Source organism: Nicotiana tabacum, chromosome 5 (genome assembly GCF_000715075.1).
Source record: "Nicotiana tabacum cultivar K326 chromosome 5, ASM71507v2, whole genome shotgun sequence".
NCBI classification, from domain to species: domain Eukaryota; kingdom Viridiplantae; phylum Streptophyta; class Magnoliopsida; order Solanales; family Solanaceae; genus Nicotiana; species Nicotiana tabacum.
In genome coordinates this window covers 126,222,781-126,247,581 of record NC_134084.1, presented here as the reverse complement: position 1 = coordinate 126,247,581, position 24,801 = coordinate 126,222,781, and the positions used below count along the sequence as shown (strand labels likewise).

The 24,801-nt window shown below is 39.0% G+C and overlaps 1 protein-coding gene across 5 annotated transcripts; it reads right to left on the bottom strand.

Annotated features, from left to right (window-relative positions):
• Window positions 1-879: 879 nt before the first annotated feature.
• Window positions 880-24,418, bottom strand: LOC107801790 (putative 3-deoxy-D-manno-octulosonic acid transferase, mitochondrial). Of its 5 annotated transcripts, none has more exons than XM_075254041.1 (13): window positions 24,042-24,418; window positions 23,311-23,404; window positions 21,991-22,033; window positions 21,352-21,474; window positions 20,910-21,029; window positions 20,739-20,817; window positions 20,372-20,488; window positions 19,393-19,490; window positions 18,768-18,858; window positions 17,932-18,051; window positions 17,720-17,790; window positions 16,698-16,890; window positions 880-1,712 (listed from the first exon to the last, which is right to left on the bottom strand). In XM_075254041.1, exons 1-13 carry the CDS (start codon window positions 24,238-24,240, stop codon window positions 1,696-1,698), a joined length of 1,365 nt encoding a protein of 454 aa, XP_075110142.1. In that variant the 5' UTR covers window positions 24,241-24,418; the 3' UTR covers window positions 880-1,695. The 5 variants fall into 5 exon arrangements, with proteins under 5 accessions (XP_075110142.1, XP_075110144.1, XP_075110140.1 ...); XM_075254043.1 differs by having other exon boundaries at window positions 16,698-16,872; XM_075254039.1 differs by lacking the exon at window positions 880-1,712 and adding an exon at window positions 9,179-10,744.
• Window positions 24,419-24,801: the final 383 nt, after the last annotated feature.

The window sequence follows — 24,801 nt, the reverse complement described above, 5'->3', positions numbered from 1 at the left end:
GCTGAAGTTTCCCGGTTACAACACGAAAACTTCAGCTCCAGAGCTGAAGTTTCCCAGTTACTACACGAAAGCCGAAGCGGTCAATAATGATTTCCACCATTTCACTTGGTGATGGAAGTTCATCCAAGTTGCGGTGCCACTTCCTTCAAACAAGGCGTGCCTTATCTGATTCAATCAGGGGGCTAATCTGTTCGGCCAAGAGATCTTTTTGTTCTTTAATCTTTGCCAATTCCACCGTCCAGGCTCCCTTTCCTCCCTATGGTATGCTCCCCCGGCGCAGGCCTACCACGCTTCGCGCCTGCAGCGTTTTCGCCAGACGGTCTTTGCCAGTAGTGCCATCCTCCCCGCTGGCTGTATGGGCGGGTTGTCGTTACAACACGAAAACTTCTAACTCTAGAGCTGAAGTTTCCCAGTTATTACACGAAAACTTCAGCTCTAGTATGTAATATAATAGGTGGTAAAAAAACTTCAGCTCTAGAGCTGAAGTTTCCCAGTTACAACACAAAAAACTTTAGCTCAGTATGTAATATTAATAGGTGGTAAAAAAACTTCAGCTCTAGAGCTGAACTTCAGGCCCCGCTACTAGAATGCTGAAGTTTTGCGTGATTGTCTTTGCTACTTCAGCCCTGTATGCTGAAGTTATGCGAAAAAGCGGGTACGCTTGCAATTTTTTTTGCAAAGCGGGCACAAGTTAAAATGTGACACAAAAAGCGGGTATAGATGCAAATGCCGCCCCATTTTTCTATGGCCTTTTACCGAAGAGAGTAGCCCATCCTAAATTTCTCGACGGCTAGGGACAGAGGCTTGGGTAGCCAGCTCGGGTATAGTTATCATTTTTCAAGCAGTAATACTGCACCTAGACAAGACAATGCACAGTGCTATAGAAGATACATAGTTAAATATAAACTCAGAAGCTCACGTTGTAACAAATTTCAACAATGTGAGCATAAGGATCCGAACCACAGTTGTCGCATATCACAAAAATCAAATTACTATGAGAACTCTGCTGCAGAGAAAGCACCAAATACCAATATGCATTAAAATAGCACCACTTCAAAAAAAAAAAATGTACCACGTTACTTCTCACCATTCCCGGCCAATGTCAGTTCATCCTTGCATAGAGTTCCAGCAGTCATTGTTCATGCCCAGTCATAGAGTATGCCAACTGTAAGAAATTGTTAACAGAATATATTCCGGAATGCCAACTGCATTTACCTGTTACCGAAACCACCATCAAAATTCCAGGCGATATCCAGTGAGATTTCCCAGAATAAAAATCTGATGAAAGTTGCACTGATGGATCCCATTAAAAGCTGGACCATTTTACGTCAGCAACATTGTGAAACTCAGTGAGGATTCATATAGCAGACACCAATTTGTTAGGGACTGAGGCGTAGTTGTTAACTATGTGAAGCTCAGAACGCTGCACCTGGCACAAACATGCTTGACACACCTAGAAAAGGAACAAATCAGCCTAGAGGTGAAAGAGATTTCTAAGTATTGGTTATAGTAGCTATGAGCTTCTCGTCCAATCTGTAGAAATGGAAATGCGCGTCATTCAGATTATCATGTTCTTCATTTCAAGCCTGGAGCAACCTTCCAGGAGAGAGTTTCTGCTGCTCCTTCCGCATAATTTAACTCGAAGGATTGCAGCAATAACATCAACTCCAGCCGATCAAACATCATTGGACTAAATCACTGAATTATGGAACCTGAAAAAGTCAGTCAGATCCTTATACCACACTAGATCATGGTATTCAGTCGTGATAATCTAATGTAAACAACATGATCAGAATATACTGATAAATGATGCATCTTTTTCAATAATCAGCCTATCCTTGTTTACTTTTCCCCACTAGACATGGAGCTTCTTTTTGTCTTAACTGATAGGTTGGAATTTTGTAGTATACGTATCCCTCCTTATTGATGTGCCGTAGAAATATGGCACTTTCGATATTAATTTCATAGACTTTAGCTAACCTTTTGAAGCATTTTGAGTCATTTCTTATGTAATTTTGTTGTTTTGCAGGAAAGCGGACTTGAAGAACCAATAACATGAAAAAGATGTCAAAAACCATGAAGAAAGCAGATTTGCGATCGCAGAAGTGATGTACGAGCCGCATTTCTATCGCAGAAGCAACCAGACCGGCCCAGTTTTAAAAGTCAAATATGCGGTCGCATAACCGTTATGCGGACCGCAGAATTGCCACACGCAAGAGAAATGTGACGATTATGCGGACCGCAGAATCAATTTGCAGACATCATAACTGATATGCGATGGAAATCTGGAAGTGCTGAAGATCATATCTGCGGCGTTGCAACAATTTTGTGGACTGCGGATCACTTCCGCGGTCCATTTTGCGATCGCATACTAACCTGAAGGGCTATTTTGTTCACATTTTGACCGCGACTTAGAGCATTGAATACACCATTATTTTGGAAGCTTTTGAGAGAGAATCCAAGACTTTATTCTCTTTTGTAAGCTTTATGACTTTATTTATTACTTTATTCTTGTATTCTATTATAAGTAGCTAGCTTTAAATACTAAGGTTGTGGACCCTAGGTGGGTGTAACGTTAATGGGTGTTTACCATTGAATATATATATATAATGATTGGTTGATTTCTATTCATTTCTCATGCTTCATTTATGGTTGATGGTTGCAAACATTAACTAGTGCCAATTTACTTTATCTTTCACTAGGAAAAGTGGGTTAAGATTTGGTAGAATTGAATAGCAAGAACTCAAGGCTTTAAACCTTGTTTAATAGAATTGCTTAGGAATAAGTGTGTTCTATTTGACATAAATTGGTTGCTCTTAATTGTAACTCTTTTATATTTGGGAAAATCATAAAGAGGAAATACTACCTAACTATTGGGAAATATTGGGTAGTCATTTAGGAAACATTTGCATATCAAAAGACCTCCCATTAGAAATATATCATATTAACCCCGATAGCATTACATGGAAATATTGGGTAGTCATTTAGGAAACATTTGCATATCAAAAGACCTCCCATTAGAAATATATCATATTAACCCCGATAGCATTACATGGAAGGGGACACAACCTTGGTTTCTTAATCAATTCTCTTAACAATTCACAATTACCGGAGTCGAATTACGACTTTAGTCAAGTGACACACTATTCAAGTAATCTTTTCACACCTATTCCTTGTAGAATTCGACCCCAACCTAGTTGGATTATTATATTTGACATCGACCTCTTTACACCATTTATATAGGTGTAATTTGAGCGTATCAAATTTTGGCGCTGTTGCCGGGGAGTACGATTTAGAAATTACTAACTATTGTGCGCTTTACTTTACGTCTCTTTCTATTCTATCACACTTTGCTTGTTTTGTTTGGTGTCACTAGGCAAGCATGGGCGAGCCGGAGAATGTGTTTGCGTTTATGGATGAGTATGTTGATGATACAAACGCCATTGTCCTTCCTAGAGTGGATGCGGTTGCCTACAAAGTGGAACATAGCCTAATCCTAATGCTGAAGGATTCTTCCGAAATTCCACCAACGATGATCCAACACAAGACCTCAAATTTTTTTTGGGTTTGTGTGTAATGCATAAGCAGAATCATGTTTCGGATGATGCCCTAAGTTTGAGGGTATTCAAATACTCTTTAGCCGGAGAGGCAAGGTAATGGATTCACAATCTACCTCCTAACTCCATCTACATTTGGGCCGAACTTGTGCATGTTTTCCTAGCAAAATGGTTCCCACAAAGCAAGAAATCCGAACTTAGAGACAAAATTTTCTTCTTCAAGCAATTACCGGGGGAACAACTACATGAAGCATGGGGTAGATTCAAGCAGTATTTGGTGAGATCACCAAATCATGAGTTTCCGAAAAATATTTTGTTGGAGAAGTTTTACACGGGTTTAGATTCTACGGATCAATCAGTAGCCAACAATGCGGCTAATAGATCGTTTATGGACAAAACATTTGCAAGAGTCACTCAAATCCTCGACAAGGTGGCCGAACACAATCAAGCTTGGCATTAGGGCAACACCGTATGTGGAGTAGCCCTTCTTTGACCAACATGGTCAAGGAAAATCAAGAAAGAGATCAATTGATTGTCAGGCTTGCTACCAATGTCAATGTGTTGAGAAAAATATTCACGGAAAGCCACGCAAAGAAACTGAATATTATGGAAGAACAATGTCAAATGCTAACTATCAACATCAAAAAAGCAAACAACAAGACTATCCTCCAATGCAATACGAAGAAGCAAACTATGTTAACAATTCACAAGGAGGATATCAAAGACAAAACTACCAAGCCTCGAGACAACAACACCAATGGAGACCTAACCCGCAGGGGCAAGGTAACCAACAATGGCGAAATGACCAAGGTAGTTCTAATCAAGGAAATTGGAACACCAACAACAACAATTTTGCAAATCGGAGTTCAAATCCCTATGTTCCATCAAAGAGGCAATACTCTAACTTTCAACATTGAAGGGAGAGTTCTTCAAGCGATTCCAAATTGGAGAACATGCTTGACAGAGTGTTGCAAAACCAAGAGAGGTCCAACTTTTTAATTACAAACATGACCGAGCTTGTGGGTTCTCACACCACATCTATTCAAAAGTTGGAAATGCAAATGAAGGATCTCTCAAAAGAACAAACCCCACAAAAAAAGGCACACTCCCAAGTTATACAATTGCAAACCCAAAGGGTAGTGGGGGTGGCCCAACCGCTCATTGTATGGCCATTACAATTCGAAGTGGGAAACTACTTCAAAGTGAGAGTGAACAAGTGGTCGAAGTGGAAGATGTTGAACAAGAAGATGAGGTGCCTAATGTTGTTGAAGTTGAGAGAATTCCGAAGAAGGTGAAAGCTCAGGATGTGAGCCATGAAAAGGTTGAGGACAAAGTAATAGGAGCGCCAAAACCTCTAGCACCAACTCCTAGATCTTCCCCTCCATTTCCTCAAAGACTAGCCAAAAGAGATGATGATAGCAATTTCGAGAAGTTCTATGACATCTTAAAGCAAATATCGGTGAACATTCCGTTTGTGGAAGCGTTTCAAGAGATACTTGGTTTTGCTAAATACTTGGAAGGATTTGATCACAAAAAAAAAGACCATCAAGAATGAAATGGTGAGTGTCACCCACTAGATTAGCTCCATCATTTCAACAACCGACATCCAAAAGAAAGAGGATCTGGGGGCTTTCACCATTCCATGCACTATTGGATTGCGTGACGTTGCACGAGCTCTTTGTGATAATGGGGCTAGCGTCAACTTAATGCCTCTTGCTATCTACAAGCAAGTGGGATTGGGAATGCCTTGGCGTACGAGTATGAGGTTGCAAATGGCCTACTGTTCGGTGAAGCAACCGGTGGGGATAGTGGATGATGTGCTTGTGAAGGTGGGGAAGTTCCTCCTCCCCGCCGACTTCGTTATTCTTGATTGTGTAGTTGATAAAGAGATCCATCATCTTAGGGAGACCATTCCTTGCAACTGGGAGAGCACTCATGGACTCGGAAAGAAATGAGATTAAATTCCAAGTTAATGACGAAGAAGTTACTTTTCAAGGAAGTAAGGGCATGAAATTGCCAAATGCATACGAGAGTATCTCGGTACTTTATGTGGTAGAAGATGTTGTTGAGATAAAGATGGAAGAGGAATGCCTTGGTGAGGCATTGGCGGAGATCTTGACAAATTTTGATGGTGAGAACATAGAAGGATACGTGGAGACGGTGAACGCATGGGAAGGGCTTGGTTCATACACTTATGCACCGAAGAAGCTTTCTTTTGACTTGGAGACTAGAGCCAATCCTCCCGTCAACCTGCAGTCGTTGAGCCGCCACAATTTGAACTCAAACCACTACCGCCACACCTAAGGTATATCCGAGGGATTCCTACTGAGGACATAGAAGGTATATCCGGGAATCCCTCGGATATACCTTAGCTGTGGTGGTAGTGGCTTGAGTTTAAGTTGTGGCGGCTCAACGATTGAAGGCTTGGCGGGAGGAGTGACTCTATTCTCCAAGTCAAAAGAAAGCTTCTTCGGTCTTCCAATGCGTTCACCGTCTCCATGTATCCTTCTATGTCCTCACCATCAAAATTTGTCAAGATCGCCGCCAATGCCTCACCAAGGCGTTCCTCTTCCATCTTTTACCTCAACAACATCTTCTACCACATCAATGACATCAAGTACCGAGATACTCTCGTATGCATTTGGCAATTTCATGCCCGTACTTGCTTGAAAGGTAACTTCTTCGTCATTAACCCAAAATTTAATTTCATTTGTTTCCATGCCCATGAGTGCTCTTCCGGTTGCAAGGAATGGTCTCCCTAAGATGACAGGGATCTCTTTATTAACTGCACAATCAAGAACAACGAAGTCGGCAGGGAGGAGGAACTTCCCCACCTTCACAAGCACATCATCCACTATCCCCACCGGTCGCTTCACCGAACGGTCGGCCATTTGCAACCTCATACTCGTAGGCCTAAACATTCCCAATCCTGCTTGCTTGTAGTTTGCAAGAGGCATTAAGTTGATGCTAGCCCTATTATCACAAAGAGCTCGTGCAAAGTTATGCAATCCAATAGTGCATGGAATGGTGAAATCCCTCGGATCCTCTTTCTTTTGGACGGCGGTTGTTGAAATGATGGAGCTAATCCGGTGGGTGACACTTACTGTTTAATTCTTGATGGTCTTCTTTTTTGTGATCAAATCCTTCAAGTATTTAGCAAAACCGGGCATCTCTTGAAACGCTTCCACAAACGGAATGTTCACCGATAATTGCTTTAAGATGTTATAGAACTTCTCGAATTTGCTATCATCAATTCTTTTAGCTAGTTTTTGAGGAAATGGAGGGGAAGGTCTAGGAATCGGTGCTAGAGGTTTTGATGCCCCTATTACTTTTTCCTCAACCTTTTCATGGCTTACATCTTGAGTTTTCACCTTGGAATTCTCTTAACTTCAACAACATTAGGCACCTCAACTATTGCCTCATCTTATTGTTCAATATCTTCCACTTCGACCACCCGTTCACTCTCACATTGAAGTAGTTTCCCACTTCGAGTTGTAATGGCAATACAATGAGCGGTTGGGCCACCCCCACTACCCTTTGGGTTCGTAATTGTATCGCTTGGGAGTGTGCCTTTTTGTTTTGGGATTTTTTCTCTTGAGAGATCCCTCATTTGCATCTCCAACTTTTGAAGAGATGCAGTGTGAGAATCCACAAGCTCGGTCATATTTTTAATTGAAGTTTCGGATCTCTCTTGGTTTTGCAACATCTTTCAAGCATGTTCTCCAATTTGGAATCGCTTGAAGAACTCTCCCTCCAATGTTGAGAGTTAGAGTATTGCCCCTTTTGTGGAACATAGAAGATTTGAACTCCAATTTGCAAAATTGTTGTTGTTCCAATTTCCTTGATTAGAACTACCTTGGTCATTTTGCCATTGTTGATTACCTTGCCCTTGCGGGTTAGGTCTTCATTGGTGTTGTTGTCCCGACCCTTGGTAGTTTTGTCTTTGATATCCTCCCTGTGAATTGTTAACATAGTTTGCTTCTTCGTATTGCATTGGAGGATAGTCTTGTTGTTGGCTTTCTTGATGTTGATAGTTAGCATTTGACATTGGTTTTACTTGTTCCACAACATTAACTTTCTTTGTTTGGCTTTCCGGAAACATTTATGTCAACACATTGACATTGGTAGCAAGCCCGACAATAAATTGATCTCTTTCTTGATTTTCCTTGACCATGTTGGTCAAAGAAGGGGTACCATGTGAGACTTCATCCGCAGTGTTTCCCGAATGCCAGGCTTGGTTGCGTTCGGCCACCTTATCGAGGATTTGAGTTACTCTTGCAAATGTTTTGCCTACGAACGATTCATTAGCCGCATTGTTGGCTACAGATTAATTCATAGGATCCAAACCCGTGTAAAACTTCTCCAACAAAATATTTTTCGAAAACCCATGATTTAGTGATCTCACTAAATGCTGCTTGAATCTAACCCGTGCTTCATGTAGTTGTTCCCTCGATAATTGCTTGAAGAAGAAATTTTTTCCCCGAAGTTCGAATTTCTTGCTTTGTGGAAACCATTTTGCTAGAAAAACATGCACAAGTTCAGCCCAAAGTGTGGATGGAGTTGGGAGGTAAGATTGTGAATCCATTGCTTTGCTCTCCGGCTAAAGAAGTATTTGGACACCCTCAACCTTAAGATATCATCCGAAACATGATTCTGCTTATGCATTGCACACACACCCAATTTTTTTTTGAGGTGTTGTGTTGGATCATCATCGGTAGAATTTCTGAAAGAACCCCTCCGCCTTTAGCATTAGGATTAGGCTATGTTCCACTAGGAAGGACAATGACGTTTGTATGATCAACATACTCATCCATATCCGCAAACATATTCTCCGGCTTACCCATGCTTGCCTAGTGACACCAAATAAAACAAGCAAAGTGTGATGGAATAGAAAAAGACGTAAAGTAAAGCACACACTAGTTAGTAATTTCAAATCTGTAGTCCCCGGCAACGGTGCCAAAATTTAATACGCTCAAATTACACATATAAATGGTGTAAGGTGGTCGATGTCAAATATAATAAACCAACTAGGTTAGGGTCGAATCCCACATGGAACAGGTGTGAAAAGATTACTTGAATAGTGTGTCACTTGATTAAATTCTACTCCGTTAGTTTGGAAAGAGTTTGGTAATTGTGAATTGTTAAGAGAAGCTATTTTGTTAAGAGAATTGATTAATTGGATTAAGAAACCAAGGTTGCGTCCCCTTCTATGAAATGTAATGCTATCGGTGTTAATATGATATATTTCTAATGGGAAGTCCTTTGATATGTAAATGGTTCCTAAATGACTACCCAATATTTCCCAATAGTTAGGTAGTATTTCCACTTTATGATTTTTCCAAATATAAAAGAGTTACAATTAAGAGCAACCTATTTATGTCAAGTAGAACTCACTTATTCCTAAGTGATTCTATTAAACAAGGTTTAAAGCCTTGAGTTCTTGCTATTCAATTCTACCAAACCCTAACTCACTTTTCCAAGTGAAAGATAAAGTAAATTAGCACTAGTTAATGTTTGCAACCATCAACCATAAATGAAGCATAAGAAATGAGTAAATTTGTTCCATTTGGTATTACCTATAGGTAGTTGATATCGTATTTTCGTCAGTGTGAGAAGGCATGGGAGAAAATATGATATATTGATATTGTGTGTTCAATACAATACAAGAGGTCCTTATTTATAGCTATACTATACAAGGACATACTACTCATATTCCAATGTGGGACAAGACTACATTACGTACATATCTAACACTCCCCCTCAAACCGGTGCATACACATCATATGTACCGAGCTTGTTACACATGTAACTAATACGAGAACCAGTAAGAAACTTAGTGAAAATATCTGCTAATTGATCATTCGACTTTACAAACTTTGTAACAATATCTCCTGAAAGTATTTTTTCTCTGACAAAGTGACAGTCGATCTCAATGTGTTTAGTCCTCTCATGGAACACCGGATTTGACGCAATATGAAGAGCAACTTGGTTATCACACACTAGTTCCATCCTGCTGATTTCTCCGAACTTTAACTCCTTGAGCAACTGTTTGACCCAAAATAACTCACATGTTGCCATAGCCATGGCCCGATATTCCGCTTCGGTGCTAGATCGAGCAACTACATTTTGTTTCTTGCTCTTCCACGAGACCAAATTACCTCCAGCTAGAACACAATATCCAGATGTAGATCGTCTATCAGAAGGTAATCCTGCCCAATCAGCATCTATGTACCCAACAATCTGCTCGTGGCCTCGATCCTCGAATAGTAATTCTTTGCCTGGAGCTGACTTTATATACCGAAGAATACGAACAGTTGCATCCCAGTGACTATCACAGGGAGAATCCATAAACTGACTTACAACACTCACCGAAAAAGAAATGTCAGGTCTAGTCACTATGAGGTAATTCAATTTTCCAACCAACCTCCTATATCTCGTAGGGTCTCTAAGAGGCTCTCCCTGTCCAGGCAGAAGCTTAGCATTCGGATCCATAGGAGAGTCAATAGGTCTGCAACCCATCATTCCAGTCTCCTCAAGAATGTCTAAGGCATGCTTCTGCTGTGAAATAACAATACCTGAGCTAGACTGAGCAACCTCAATACCTAGAAAATACTTCAGTCTGCCCAGATCCTTAGTTTGGAAGTGCTGAAAGAGATGTCGCTTTAGATTAGTAATACCATCTTGATCATTGCCAGTAATAATAATATCATCCATAAACCACCAGATAAATATACAGATTCGGAGCAGAATGCTGATAAAATACAAAGTGATCAGCCTCACTACGAGTCATGCCGAACTCCTGAATAATTGTGCTGAACTTACCAAACCAGGCTCGAGAGGACTGTTTCAAACCATATAGTGACCTGCGCAATCTGCATACACAACCACTAAACTCCCCCTGAGCAACAAAACCAGGTGGTTGCTCCATATAAACTTCCTCGTCAAGATCACCGTGGAGAAAAGCATTCTTAATGTCTAACTGATAAAGAGGCCAATGACGTACAGCAGCCATGGACAAAAAAGACGAACAGATGCTACTTTAGCCACGGGAGAGAAAGTATCACTATAATCAAGCCCAAAAATCTGAGCATATCCTTTTGCAACAAGACGAGCCTTAAGCCGATCAACCTGGCCATCCGGGCCGACTTTGACTGCATAAACCCAACGACAACCAACAGTAGACTTACCTGCAGGAAGAGGAACAAGCTCCCAAGTGTCACTCGCATGTAAACCAGACATCTCGTCAATCATAGTCTGTCGCCATCCAGGATGAGATAGTGCCTCACCTGTAGACTTAGGAATAGAAACAGTGGACAAAGAAAATATAAAAGCATAATGAGGTGACGACAGACGATGATAACTTAGACCAACATAGTGGGGATTAGGATTAAGTGTGGACCGTACACTTTTGCGGAGTACAATTGGTTGACTAAGAGGAGACAAGTCCGCAGTAGGTGCAGAATCTGATGCAGGACGTGAATCACCTAGCCTGATGCTGGATGTGGACGGCGATGATAAGTCAAGAGTGGCGGAGCTGCAGAAGGTTGAACTGGATTATGTGGAGGAATTGGACCTATAGGTGGTGGAACTGGAGCTATAGATGGTGGAACGGGAGCTATAGGTGGTGGAGCTGGAGATGTAGAGGAAGATGGATGGGATATAGTGACTGAATCTCCAAAAGAAGAGACTGGTAGTACCTCAGAAATATCTAAGTAATTACCTGGACCTGTGAAGTATGATTGGGTTTCAAAGAAGGTAACATCAGCGGACATAAGGTACCGCTGGAGGTCAAGAGAATAGCATCGATACCCCTTTTGCGTTCTCGAGAAACCAAGAAATACGCACTTAAGAGCATGGGGAGCTAACTTATCTGTTCTTGGAGTAAGGTTATGGACAAAACAAGTGCTTCCAAAGACACGGGGTGGAAGAGAGAACAAAGGTAAGTGGGGAAACATAACAGAGAATGGAACTTGGTTCTGGATAGCTGAAGATGGCATACGATTAATAAGATAGCAAGATGTAAGAACTGCATCCCCCAAAAACGCAACGGAGCATGAGATTGTATGAGTAGGGTACGGGCAATTTCAATAAGATGTCTATTCTTTCTTTCAGCTACCCCATTTTGTTGAGATGCGTACGGACAAGAAGTTTGATGAATAATCCCATGAGATTTCATAAACTGCTGAAATGGGAAAGACAAATACTCTCGGGCATTATCACTACGAAATGTGCGAATAAAAACCCCAAATTAATTTTGAATTTCAGCGTGAATGGTCTGGATAATAGAAAACAACTCAAATCGATTTTTTATCAAAAAATATCGAGGTGCACCTAGAATAGTCATCAATGAAACTAACAAAGTAGCGGAATCCTAAGGTAGAACTGACCCGACTAGGACCCCAAACATCTGAATGGACTAAAGTAAAAGGTGACTGCTCGATTATCAATACGTCGAGGAAAATGAGAGCGAGTATGCTTACCGAGATGACAAGACTCACACTCTAGAGCTAACAAGTGAGATAAACCAGGTACCAATTTCTGAAGTTTTGACAAACTAGGATGTCCCAACCGTATATGTAATAAATCTGGTGAATCAGTAGCAAGACAAGTTGTTGAAGGAAGACAAGATGTGAGTCCATGTGATTTAGCAAGGATAAGGTAATAAAGTCCATTTGATTCACGCCCGGTACCAATGATCCGCCCTGTACTGCGTTCCTGTATAAAAACATGGTCATCAAGAAATAAAACGCCACATTTAAGTGATTTGTCTAGGCGACTAACAGCTATGAGATTAAAAGGACTATTAGGGACATAAAGAACTGAATCTAAAGGTAAGGAAGGAATTGGGCTTGTTTGACCTATTGCAGTTGTCATGGTTTGAGACCCATTGGCCATTGTGACTCTTGGAAGAGATTGAGAATACGAAATAGTAGTGAAAAGAGATTTGTTACCAGAAATATGATCCGATGCACCTGAATCAATGACCCAAGACTCAGAGGGTAAAGATTAAGAGACACAAGTCACGCTATTACCTGTTTGAATAACGGAAGCTATCTCAGAAGATGTCTGCTTACCTGCTTTGTACTGAAGAAACTCAAAATAATCCACTAAAGAAACCATCCGACTATTCGAAGTATCGGTTCCCATGTCGCTACAATTAATAGTAGTAGGGTTAACTTGAAATAGTTAAAATTAGTAACTCCTTTGGGAAAACTGAAGAAATCGCTGAGAAAACATTGTTTATAGCAGGAAAACAGAATACTGTTTTGCGCCGGAAAACAATGTTCACTCCAGAAATACTGTAGCTCTCGGGAATATTACTGTAGCATCCGGAAAAAATTCAAAGTGGTCGGAATGAAATAAAAACAGTAGGGGTAGGATCGGAATTACCATACGACCCAACTGTTCTGAAGAAACTTTTTCAAAAAATGACCGGAAGTCCACTTCTGAAATCACTATTCACGCCGGAAAAATATAAAAGTGGTCGGAATTTGGTGTAACCTTGATGGGTAGGCTCGGAATTGTAAGGGGAACAATCTGACCTGAAGAATTGTCGCCGAAAAATGGCCACACGGTGGCCCACGCGACGTCAGAACTTCGCCGGAAAATTTTCTTCCGACCGCTACACTACCGCCAAAGATTTTCACTGAGGTTTGGTCGCCGGACAGTGACTACTCTTGTGGTAGTGTTGGATTTTGCACAACACTAACCAAGACAAAGCAGACGCAAAACAACTTTGAAAAGTTGCCGGAAAAAAAGGGTAATAATGACTGATTTCACTTCCCGGAATCGCTGGAATTTATGCATAGCGATAAATCTCTCACGATAGCTCTGATACCATGTGAGAAGGCACGGGAGAAAATATGATATATTGATATTGTGTGTTCAATACAATACAAGAGGTCCTTATTTATAGCTATACTATATAAGGACATACTACTCCTATTCCAATGTGGGACAAGACTACATTATGTACATATCTAACAATATATATATAGTAAACACTCGTTAACATTACACCCACTTAGGGTCCACAACCTTAGTATTTAACGCTAGCTAGTCATACTAAAATACAAGAACAAAGCATTAAAGAAAGTCATAAAAACTTAGAACAAAGACAAAGTTTCAGAATCTATCCAAAAAGCTCCAAAATAAGTGGTGTATTCAATGTTCTCAATGTAGGACCTTTTTGAGACAAGATGTCCCATAAAAACCCTAGTTATTCTATTTATAATGGCCCAAAATTCGCGGACAAAATGTAACATAAATAGCCCTTCAGGTTAGCTTGTGATCGCAAAATGGACCGGGGAAGTGATCCGCGGTCCGCAAAATCATTGCAACGCCGCAGATCTGATCTTTAGCACTTCCAAATTTCCATCGCATACCATTTATGCAGTCCGCAAACTGATTCTGCGGTCCGCATAATGGATCGCATAATCGTCACTTTGGATTACTGGGAATTTCTCTCGCATTCGTGCGGCAATTCTGCGGTTCGCGCAATGGTTATGCGATCGCATATTTGACTCTTAAAATTGTGCTGCTCTGGTTGCTTCTGCGATAGAAATGCGGCTCGCACATCACTTCTGCGATCGCATATCTGTTGCAAATATGATTTTTTCATGGTTTTTTACATCTTTTTCATGTTCTTGGCTCTTCAAGTCCGGTTTCCTAAGAAACAACAAAATTACATAAGAAATGAGTCAAAATGCTTTAAAAGGTAAGTTAAAGTCTATGAAATTGGTATCGAAAGTGCCGCATTTCTACGGCACATCAACGCCCCCAACTTAAACTCTGGCTTGTTCTCAAGCAACTAAGAGCTCCCGTAGCAGTGCCAAGTTACTTTATCTTTCACTTGGAAAATTGGGTTAGGGTTTGGTAGAATTGAATAACAAAAACTCAAGGCTTTAAACCTTGTTTAATAGAATCGCTTAGGAATAAGTGGGTTCTACTTGGCATAAATTGGTTGCTCTTAATTGCGTCTCTTTTATATTTGGGAAAATCATAAAGAGGAAATACTACCTAAGTATTGAGAAATATTAGGTAGTCATTTAGGAACCATTTACATATCGAAGGACCTCCCATTAGAAATATATCATATTAACACCGATAGCATTACATTCCATAGAAAGGGACCCAATCTTGGTTTCTTAATCCAATTAATCAATTCTCTTAACAAAATAGCTTCTCTTAACAATTCACAATTACCAAACTCTTTCCAAACAAACGGAGTAGAAGTTAGTCAAGTGACACACTATTCAAGTAATCTTTTCACAACTGTTCCGTGTGGGATTCGACCCCAACCTAGTTGGTTTATTATATTTGGCATCGACCACCTTACACCATTTATATAGGAATAATTTGAGCGCATCACTTATGCTTGAATTTTTTGCACCCACTTGCATGCAACTTCCACTCGTTGTGATTACTCAACTGCAAGGAATAAAGAAGGTTCGAAATGATCGTTTCTCAAAGAAAAAAAGAATTCAAGGTTTTTAAACCCTATGTTGCACGGACTGTCGAAATGTTGTCGCACCCATGTCGGATCCTTAAAAAATGCACTACTTTTGAAGGATCTGACACACACCCGCCAACATTTTCGGAGAGTCTGAGAAACATAAGTTAAACCACGGTAATAGAGCTGAAGACTTAAAAGAATTTTCTTGATCTATGCCCTCATGATGAATGCGGAAGTAAACTTGGGAAAACCAGAATTAAAATAATCCCTTTCTAGATCTACGCCCTCGTGATGAATGTGGAAGCCAAGTTGATATCTACGTTACTCCTAGTGCCCGGTTCAAAGAAATTACATCTTCTCAAATTCGAACGGAGTACAGGAAGAAGGAAGACCTTCAGAGTAGTGTAGGTTATGTTAGAGAAGAAAAAATAGCAAAACCGTCGAGGTTCACCCTGAAACAAAGAAGTAAAGGAAGAGAAACTTCACTTTATGAATCACAATAGAGGGATTAAAATGGAAGTTCCATGACCAAGAGAACAGAAAGGAACTGAAATCCGCTTGAAGAAATAAATGACAAACTTGAGTTTCGATGATTCATCACTTGGGGAGGGTGGTTGATGGATTAGAAGGATGCAGGAGATCCAAGCAATCTGAATAGAGTGATTCCCGACAAGATTGTTCACCAGAGAAGATGCCACACAACTGCATGTGGTATCAACAACGATTGAACATGGTGAAGCTTTATAGTTTACTCCGCTGCCGCAGATGGTGGATTTCTAAAAATAGGGGACATGGTAGGAAATCTTCTTTATGTGCGAGATGAGGCTAGATAATGCTGCCAGTGAAAGAATGATGAGACATAACTTAGTTTTGCCGGAACGATATTTCGTTGATTTTTCTTTTTTCGGGAATAAAAATAAAATTAAGAGAAGGGACTCGATAAAAAAAGAGAGAAGAATAAAAAGAGGTGTTTCGGGAATGATTCAGCTTGATTATTCCCTCAAGTTATTGGGCTTTAAATAGTGATGTACCTATGTTCTAAAGTAGGAAGGAATATAAAGAATGTATAATTACAAGCTAAGAATCATCCTAATTGATCCATACAGGTTCTAACTGATAATGAATCTCCCTAATTGATATTACCGTTTACAATACCTGAAGGGAGTAAGTGAAGTATCAACACCATATTGTGGATGCCAGGATAGCGGAAATAGTGTGAAAATTTAGTCAATCAGCAAGTTACAAGGATATACTAGAGCAGGAATCGAAAAAAAAATAAGCCAAAGCATTAGTGAAACCTAGTGGTGGAGGTGGGATCCAACTATCCAAGAGAAATGCATTACTATAAGCTCCTGCATTTTCCTTCTAAGAAAGTTCAGGCAAAGAAGCTTATAGCTGAGGACAAAACAGAGGGAAACCGGATATCTAATAAGGTATTGCACGAATGGTACTAGCATGCAATGATCTGATGAGGCGTTTCTCATCACATTAAATGAAAATTAACAGAAGAGCACCAGATATACAGGGGAAGGAGGGAAAAGAATTTATGTTCTTCACATGAATTTTTTGTTCCCTGCCCCAGATATCATGACAATGAAGCAGGAACTTTGCCAAGACCTTTTCAACATGACAAATACCAATCATGGATAGGGATGAGCTGAAGAAAGGGGTTCACAGCATCAAACCTCGGTGTGCCAGTGCATTCCGAAAAATGTGCAAGTCTAAAAGGCTCCAAACATTTTCAGTGATCCCATGAGACAGAGCATGATAAGCTTGTTTAGCAGCTTCTTGACGTGCTTCCAGAAGTTTTGCATCAGTAAGAAGGTTGCTGAGAGCTTCAACAAGAATGTGGCCAGAAACCTGACAGCGCAAAGAAGTCTGACAAGGATCTCAAAGAGATAAGATAAAAATCAAATACAAAGTAAACCACAATAAACACTTCAATATGATATTGTCTATGCGTTAATCTTCCAACCCCCCCCCCCCACCCCAAAAAAAACCATAGGTTCATCAGCACCAATTTATATAAAATCTGCAGTTGGATTCTCTTTTTAGTAAATATTTTGCTGTTGCAAATAAAAAGCTACACTATATATTTACATATCTCACAAAATTCATATGGAGTACTTCACTTCAATGTACTGTACTATGTAATAAATTCAGAATTTCAGCAAAAGACAATAAACCTAGATCCTTGAAGCTTTTGTCAATCAAAGGAGGCTATTGACTTAAAGGTTGTTAATTATAAGAAGTCTTGCTAGTTTAAATTTCTTAATTCATTTTCTATTATTAAATAATTGAATTCTTGCATTCCCATATTCATAGATACGGATTTTTTTTTATAAGTATAAATAGGATTTCTGCAACCATGCTCTTTCCCACTTCTCATTAATGGGTATATACTGTGTTGACTCTTCCTTTTCTCCCTATCAGGTTGGTCAAGCCACTTTCTCCAATTTAGTGTTTGACAGGAAGCCTACAAATGTTGACCTTGAAGTTTGACTACATAGGTCTTGAACCATTTCAACCACCCCCTTCTTAAAATATTCCTGCCATCCTTCCCTTCCAATGCAAAGCATGTAAAATACACCATGAATACAGTCCTGTAGAACTCTATTGCAAATCAACTGAGTTATACTTCTAAAAGAAAAAAGGAACATAAATCGACTGAATTTTATAGATCACAATTCACAGTAAGCTTCCAGACCTGTAATACTGATAAAGGATTCAATCGTTGCATCTGTATTGCCATATAAGAGAAATGACCAATATAAGGACCTGACAATTAGGCCAAAACAAAGAACCGATATAAATATACATTATGCACCAGATGAGAATCAAACTTGGAATTCTACGACAAAATTAACCAGGAAATCCAAAGATCAAAAGCTCTATTTAAAAGAAGGGAACCAAATTGACCAGTCAAAACAGCACAGCCTGCTGCAGCGGCTTCTGAAATATTATGACCAGCTGAACCAGGTAGAAATGAACCTCCAATCACGGCTATTGGTGTTAGTCTGTAGAACTTTTTCAATTCACCTACAGAGCAGAATGATAAGAAAATCAGTGACTTTGTTTCATTTAAATTTTTGCATTAACAAGCAAAAAAAGTATTTCATCAATTAAACACTGTAGCTAATCCTCTTTTTTATGAAGTTAAGACTGCACCTTCTAGCTTATGTGGAAAAACATATAATATAAGGATAGATATAATGTGGATTGTGGCATGAGGGGATAGATTTTCTCTCTTTTTTATTTTGTTCGGGGTTAGATTTTCGAACTGCTCCTAATATGCAAGCTGGCTCTACTCTGTAAACTAAAAACAAGGAAAATTTGTGAGACACGGAAATTGGAACTTTCAGCTATTTGTACTTTGTTGAAGTATGTGGATCCATGCCATATAGAAGTTTAAGAAGGTGGCGAGAGACGAGATCATTCATCGGTGAATACAACACACCCAATAGTTATATTAGACGCATTTTTACCCACAACTTGAAAAAAGCTTATTAACAAGTAACAAACTGCAAAACTGTTTCTGATTTCTAATGTAGTTATTCCCAGTTTGTAAGAGATCCTACTAAAGAATTCAGAGAAAAAGCATGATGGAGACCATTCAACTACTTCACCTACAGAAAAACAATAATGTCACTAACTTTTTGAATGGAAATGCGGATGGCTAAAACAAGTAGATCTAAAAAGAAAATCTCTTAGTCAACTAGCTTAAAGAATATCATAAAGCAAAAAGAGGTCACAACCTAATGTATCAACCACATATATGTTTGTTCCTGGCAGGAGCTTATCATGACGAGACCTTAATGCCACCCTTACTCCCTCATTCTCCAATTCCTGCATAAGTTGAAGAAGACTATCATAAATCTAGCCTTGATAGAGCAAGTAATATACAAGTTCCATATTCTAAGATAAAGGTCAATAACAGTGGCAGAAGCAGGATTTTCGCTAAGGGGGTTCAAAAAAGAAAAAAGTTAAAAAATTTAGAAGAGACTATGGCCAGTGGGAATTGAACTAGTGACCTCACAAAGGTTTTGAACCCCTTTGACCATTGAGCTATGCTTTTGGGCTGTATCAGCGGGATTTAAAATATAATATGAGGTACAAAACAAATTTTGCATGATAGATTCGGATGAACCTCCTTCCGCCCCCTAAATTCGCCCCCGGTCGATAAAGGTCTCTCATCCAATCAAGTGAACATGAGGACATTTTTAGTGGCAAGAAAGTGGTGCATGGTCATGGTTAATAACTTAATGATGCAGTCAAGTTTAAAGTTCAAGAGAAAAATACTAGAGTAATTTGAAGAGGACATAGATGGATCATCAACACAAATAAAAACATTTATAATAGGCTAATGCACAGTAATCATACCAAAGCAATTAGTTCTCCATGCTGAGGATGCCGAGGCACAATGATGGTAATGATATCCAGATGTATTTGCTTTAGTTCTTTGTGTACATCCAACATGACTGCATATCAATTTTGTCATAATTTCGTTCAGCAGCACAAAGTAACTTACAGTCATATTCAAGGTCATTAGACCATGAAGTAGACTCAATTCACTTCTTTTCTGCTACATCCAAAGAGCAGAAATTTACTCCTCTCAGATTGGGAAAAACTTCCTTCCCTTTCCCTTTCCCTTTCCAATAATACAAACACTTGATAACCATAAAAGAGAACATCCTCACATGTATCTTTTTAGAGAAGTGATAGAGAAGTAGAACAGAATTCTCTTCCTTTTTTATAGATAAGTTAGAAGCAGAACAACATTCTTAAGTTAGATTCAAGAAGAAACAGAGAGCAGATCACCTTAAACTTTGTTAGCTGAAGCGGGAAATCAAGGTCAATCTGAACCACTAGGAATTTTTGACTTCATCCGTAAATGCATGACAACAGACTTGGCACAGAAACAATCAACTGGGTAGGTATCGATATCCATACATACATCTGAGTTCCTGGCCCCCAATCAAAATAAACCATCTACCAGTAATCATTTTTCTTCCAATCACTAATGCTCCGTGAGTTTTCTCTTTACTCTGTCGTAGACTCATGAAGACATGAGTGATGAGTTTGAGGGCCCAGCCCATGCCTAGTTCCTCTACCTCCACCTTTCCCCACTTAACCTATCCAAAACACCTTAGAGAAAATTGAAGGTAAGGGACTAAACCACAACACATATTGTTCACACACGTGCCTAGATGAACTCAATCTCAGACTACTACCATGGTATAACAGCATAGGATAATGGGGCTTTAAGACTCTCTCATCCAACTCCCTTTGCCTCAAGATTCTTTTTGTTCCTTCATCTTGTCTCTAATACATGGAAAATATTATACATCAAGAAATTTACCTTTTTCTTCACCCTTATGAATGGAAGATGCCATCCAAACCTTTCTGTTCATAAGCTGTACCTGCAACTCTTCCAGAGCTCTCTGATCCCCTTCAGCAGTCTCAATGTTTCCTACAGCTAAATCAGGAAAAAAAGGAAGTGAGAAGTAGGGTACAACGCCTGCTCTCTGGTAAGCAGCGGTAGATGTGACAAATATTCCTGAACCTGAAAAAGAAAGAAGCCATACGTGTATTCCTAAGCCACTAAGAAGAAACAAATAATCACAGTAAACTAAAGGATATACAAAAAAAGAGTTTATTATGAAGTGCTAGTAGCTCCAATGTACATGCAAGATAATAAGATCAGGTATTTTTAGTTTTGGCCATACCATACTTTAGGTCGCCACAAAAATTTATGATGAATGGTGGACACTGCAGCAGTTGAAAACGAATTGCCTGTGTAGTGCTCTGTGTAGAAATATAAATGCAGAAGCTTAAAGGTAAGATTATGCCTTTAAAAGATGATCACAAACACGTCAACGATAAAACACGAGACGTACCAGTGGAAGAATCAACAAGAATTTAGAGAGCATCAATGATGTCAGAGGAATAATAAATGGTTGAGACCAACTGTCATAAGATTTTGCAGACATTCGAGCATTAAGCAATGCAAGTGCAATCTGAGTAGCATAACGGGAGTGTAAAAGTAGAGAAAGACATGTTATACCAATATACAAGTGAGTAGAATGTGAAATATAAAAAAGAAAAAAAAAAAGAACAAAAATAATTGATGCTAACCCACTAAACTAGGTGTCTGAACAATAAAATAGGTTAAATGATATAGTCCTCTCATGAAAAAATAAAATAAATTTCCATTACATCAGTTACCTCATAACAGGAAAATATAAAGATGATAAAAGACAAGCCTTAGCCAAGATACTAGAAACTAAAATAGCAGATCTCTAAGTTCAGCAGCATTCATAGAATAAGATGTATATTTACCCTTTTCTTTGCGGCACCTATAATGAGGTTTGGCCAGAGCTCACTTTCAATTAAAATGATTGCATTTGGGTTCCAATGACAAAGGAAAGCATCAATGGCACCAGGAGTGTCAATGGGAGAAAACTGGTACATTTGCGTAAAAAAAAAAGAGACATGTCAGAGGCACTCCTTCTACCTTCTAGCCTACGTAAGAAAGACACATAAAATGTAATTGATAGTTTGCTACCATAAGTTCTTCAGTCTTGTCCATGGAACTAAGCATCTCAGGAGTGAAATTCAGAAGAAACACGTGTACAGAAAAAGAAATGCCAGAACATCATAAGAATGTTGCAAACGAACAGGGTCATTCTTCCAGTGTGGCTCAGAAGAAAGGGGAAGGGAGAAAAAATCACAGCAATGGAAAAGATCCTAGGGTCCACAAAAAATGATAATTTAAATGTGGAGGGTGAATAAAAATAACATGACGGGAGGAAGAAGAGCTTGTGGTCTACACAGCATGATAATTGATTCTTCAAAAAAAAAAATTACGCATGCAAATGTTCAAAAATTTGGAATAGCAGTGCCTTGTCAGACAACTCAACTTAGTGATGTCAAGAAATCAAGCATAATACAGTCTTAAGGAAACAGCATAACAAATACCTGATAAATGACATTATTTGGAAGCTGGTGCTTTATCACCTCACTGTAAGAAAGCAAAGAATCAGATACTTAATATTGTATTTTTCAGCAGAACAGAAAGTAGAAAACATTGTGTGTGCTGACACTGCAATTTTACACAAAGCTGGTTTTTTATTACCTCACTGTAGGAAAGCAAAAGTAGATTAGACATACTGAATTTTCTCTTCAATGGAAAATGAAAAAAGAGGTGGAAGAATGTCTCTCATTCTGATGATGCAGTTTCTTACAATTAAAAGTTAAAACTATAGGAAGTGAGTAAAATCCCAACACTAGTAGTAAGTAAAAAGACCTTGAATTTATTAGTCATGGAAATATTGAAACACAACGGAACTCGGGAAATTCCTTTTCTCCTTTGAACCCTAGACTCCTTATATTCTCTGTAGATCACACATCTTCTGTTCAGCAATAACTATAGTGATGAAAGAAGATACAGAATGAATTCACATCTACAAACTCTTCCAGCAATGAATGAAAAACAAGTTAAAACAGGTTATGACTAATGATACACCTCTTAGCTGTTCTATTGTGCAACACCTGACTCCCCGTAATAGCTTCACCTCCTGACTCTTGTCCAAACTTTTATATCAAGTACTTCTACATTTTCCAATATTTTTGGTTTCAGGTGCATGCTTTCATATATTTTCTTTTAAATACAATATATATAAGTCATCATGATAATACATGAGCTTTTTTTATTCTCTGGAATACAGACTGATAGCATCCAAAACGGTATTGAATCAAAAGCAATCATCTCGTGTAATGTGCACCACAATTAAGATCAACCCATATATTTGAATGCTTAAAAAGAAACAAATACAAGACCCTAAAGAAGATGTCCATCCCCCACATTGCTTGGTCTTTCTATCCATAAGAGTTCTCTAATCTTGGGTCAGCAAAAAACATAAACTTTTGACATCAATCCAGAGATTTTTCATGTTTATTTTTCTCGATATTTTTTCCTGAGATTCTCGAGACACATATTATTCCATACAGGGCCAGGTATACAACTTGCATAAATCGAAGAACTTAACCTCCCTAAACCTCCCCAAATCACAGGACCATCCTTTTCATATATCTCCATTTTATTTTAGAAAAAAAAAAACTAAAGGAACGTTACATCCCTAAATTATAGAAAATCATTGTCAGGTGAAAAGACTAACAAAACCAATTTTCTATAAGTGCAAAATATTGCAATAAATTTGAAAGGAAATAACAAAGCAACAAACTGCAACGATCAAAATAAAATAACATTTGAACTTGGAATTCAAATTAGAGACTCACAATGCTGATGTGGTGGTAGTCGTCATTAAGACAGTTACATCAGGCCTCCTCTCTATGCAGCATTTAATCACTGGAATTGCACACATTCCTTCACCTAATTTCACATTACAACAAACAATAATAACAATTTTAAATTAGGGAGTAAAAAAGAAAAAGAAACAACAACAATAACAAATGAAACAAAAAATTGAGCAGAGTAGCTGGAAAAATGAAAAGAGAAAGAAAAAAATCGGCCAACATACTTCACAATAGACACGGATACATATTTTATTAATTACAAGTACATACACAATGGTGGAAAAAATTAGAGCCTATATAAAACGATTTATATTATATACACTACCAGTGTAATGAATTTTTTACACCATTAAAGTAATTTAACATGTTATAGCAGGTTTCTGATCATTTATTCTAGGTCATAAATCAATGTTATTAAATGAAGTTAACTGCAATTACTTGAAGCAATTACATTTCAAATGACCCGATTGTGTAAATATTTTTACACAGACAATGCACAGAACTTAAACTCTATATATACCTACACTGCTATGATACCATGTGAGCTTGATGAATCTGAGTTTATCTCTCAGATTCATCCATGCATTATCAATTGAAGCTCTGCTGTGACTGAGATTGAGTGTATATGTGTATGCATACACACACTAATTCTTCTTATATATAAATTGGAGTAAGAATCAGTGTAGTAAAAATGAAAGGATAAGGAGTATGACCGAGAGAGACAGCGTGGAACCAGAGGAGAGGGCCAGGGGGACGAGGGAAAGAGGGGAATCCGAGACGCTCGCGCCAGCGGAGAGGATGTTCGAGGCCGCGGAATTTGCGCCACCGCAGGTGAAGGTGAATCAGCGGCGATAGGCCATAAGTTAGGGCTCTGTAAATCTTGTAAATCAATTCACCTCTTTCCCTCCTCATTTTCCCCGATACTTGTGAGCAGTGCTATACTGTTGAGCTGTGAACAATGGAGTCCGCGCCCTAAATGGATTGCAAAATGAACTAAACTCCAGTAATGTAATGGGTTCTTCTTTTGTTTTTGTATATTTGGTACGCCGCATCTTGTAACGTCTTTATATGCTTTTTCCTTTCCTTTTCTGTAAAGAATTTTTAGAAGATTGAAATACCATAAATGAGTATGTTGCGGTGGATGTGCCGGCATTAGGAATGATGATATTTTGGAGAAAGTGCATGTGGCTCCCATTGATGATAAGATGCGAGAAGCGATGCTCAGATGGTTCGGGCATGTACAGAGGAGAAGCGTAGATGCCCCGGTAAGGAGGTGTGAGCGGCCGGTTGTGGAGGGCACGAGAAGAGTTAGAGATCGGCCTAAGAAGAATTGGGGAGAGTTGATCAGGCAGGACATAACGAGGCTTCAGATTTCCGAGGACATGACACTTGATATGAAGATGTGAAGGTCGAGTATTAGGGTTGTAGGTTAGTAGGTAGTTGAGTCTTGCCTTACTTCGTACTATTGTGAGA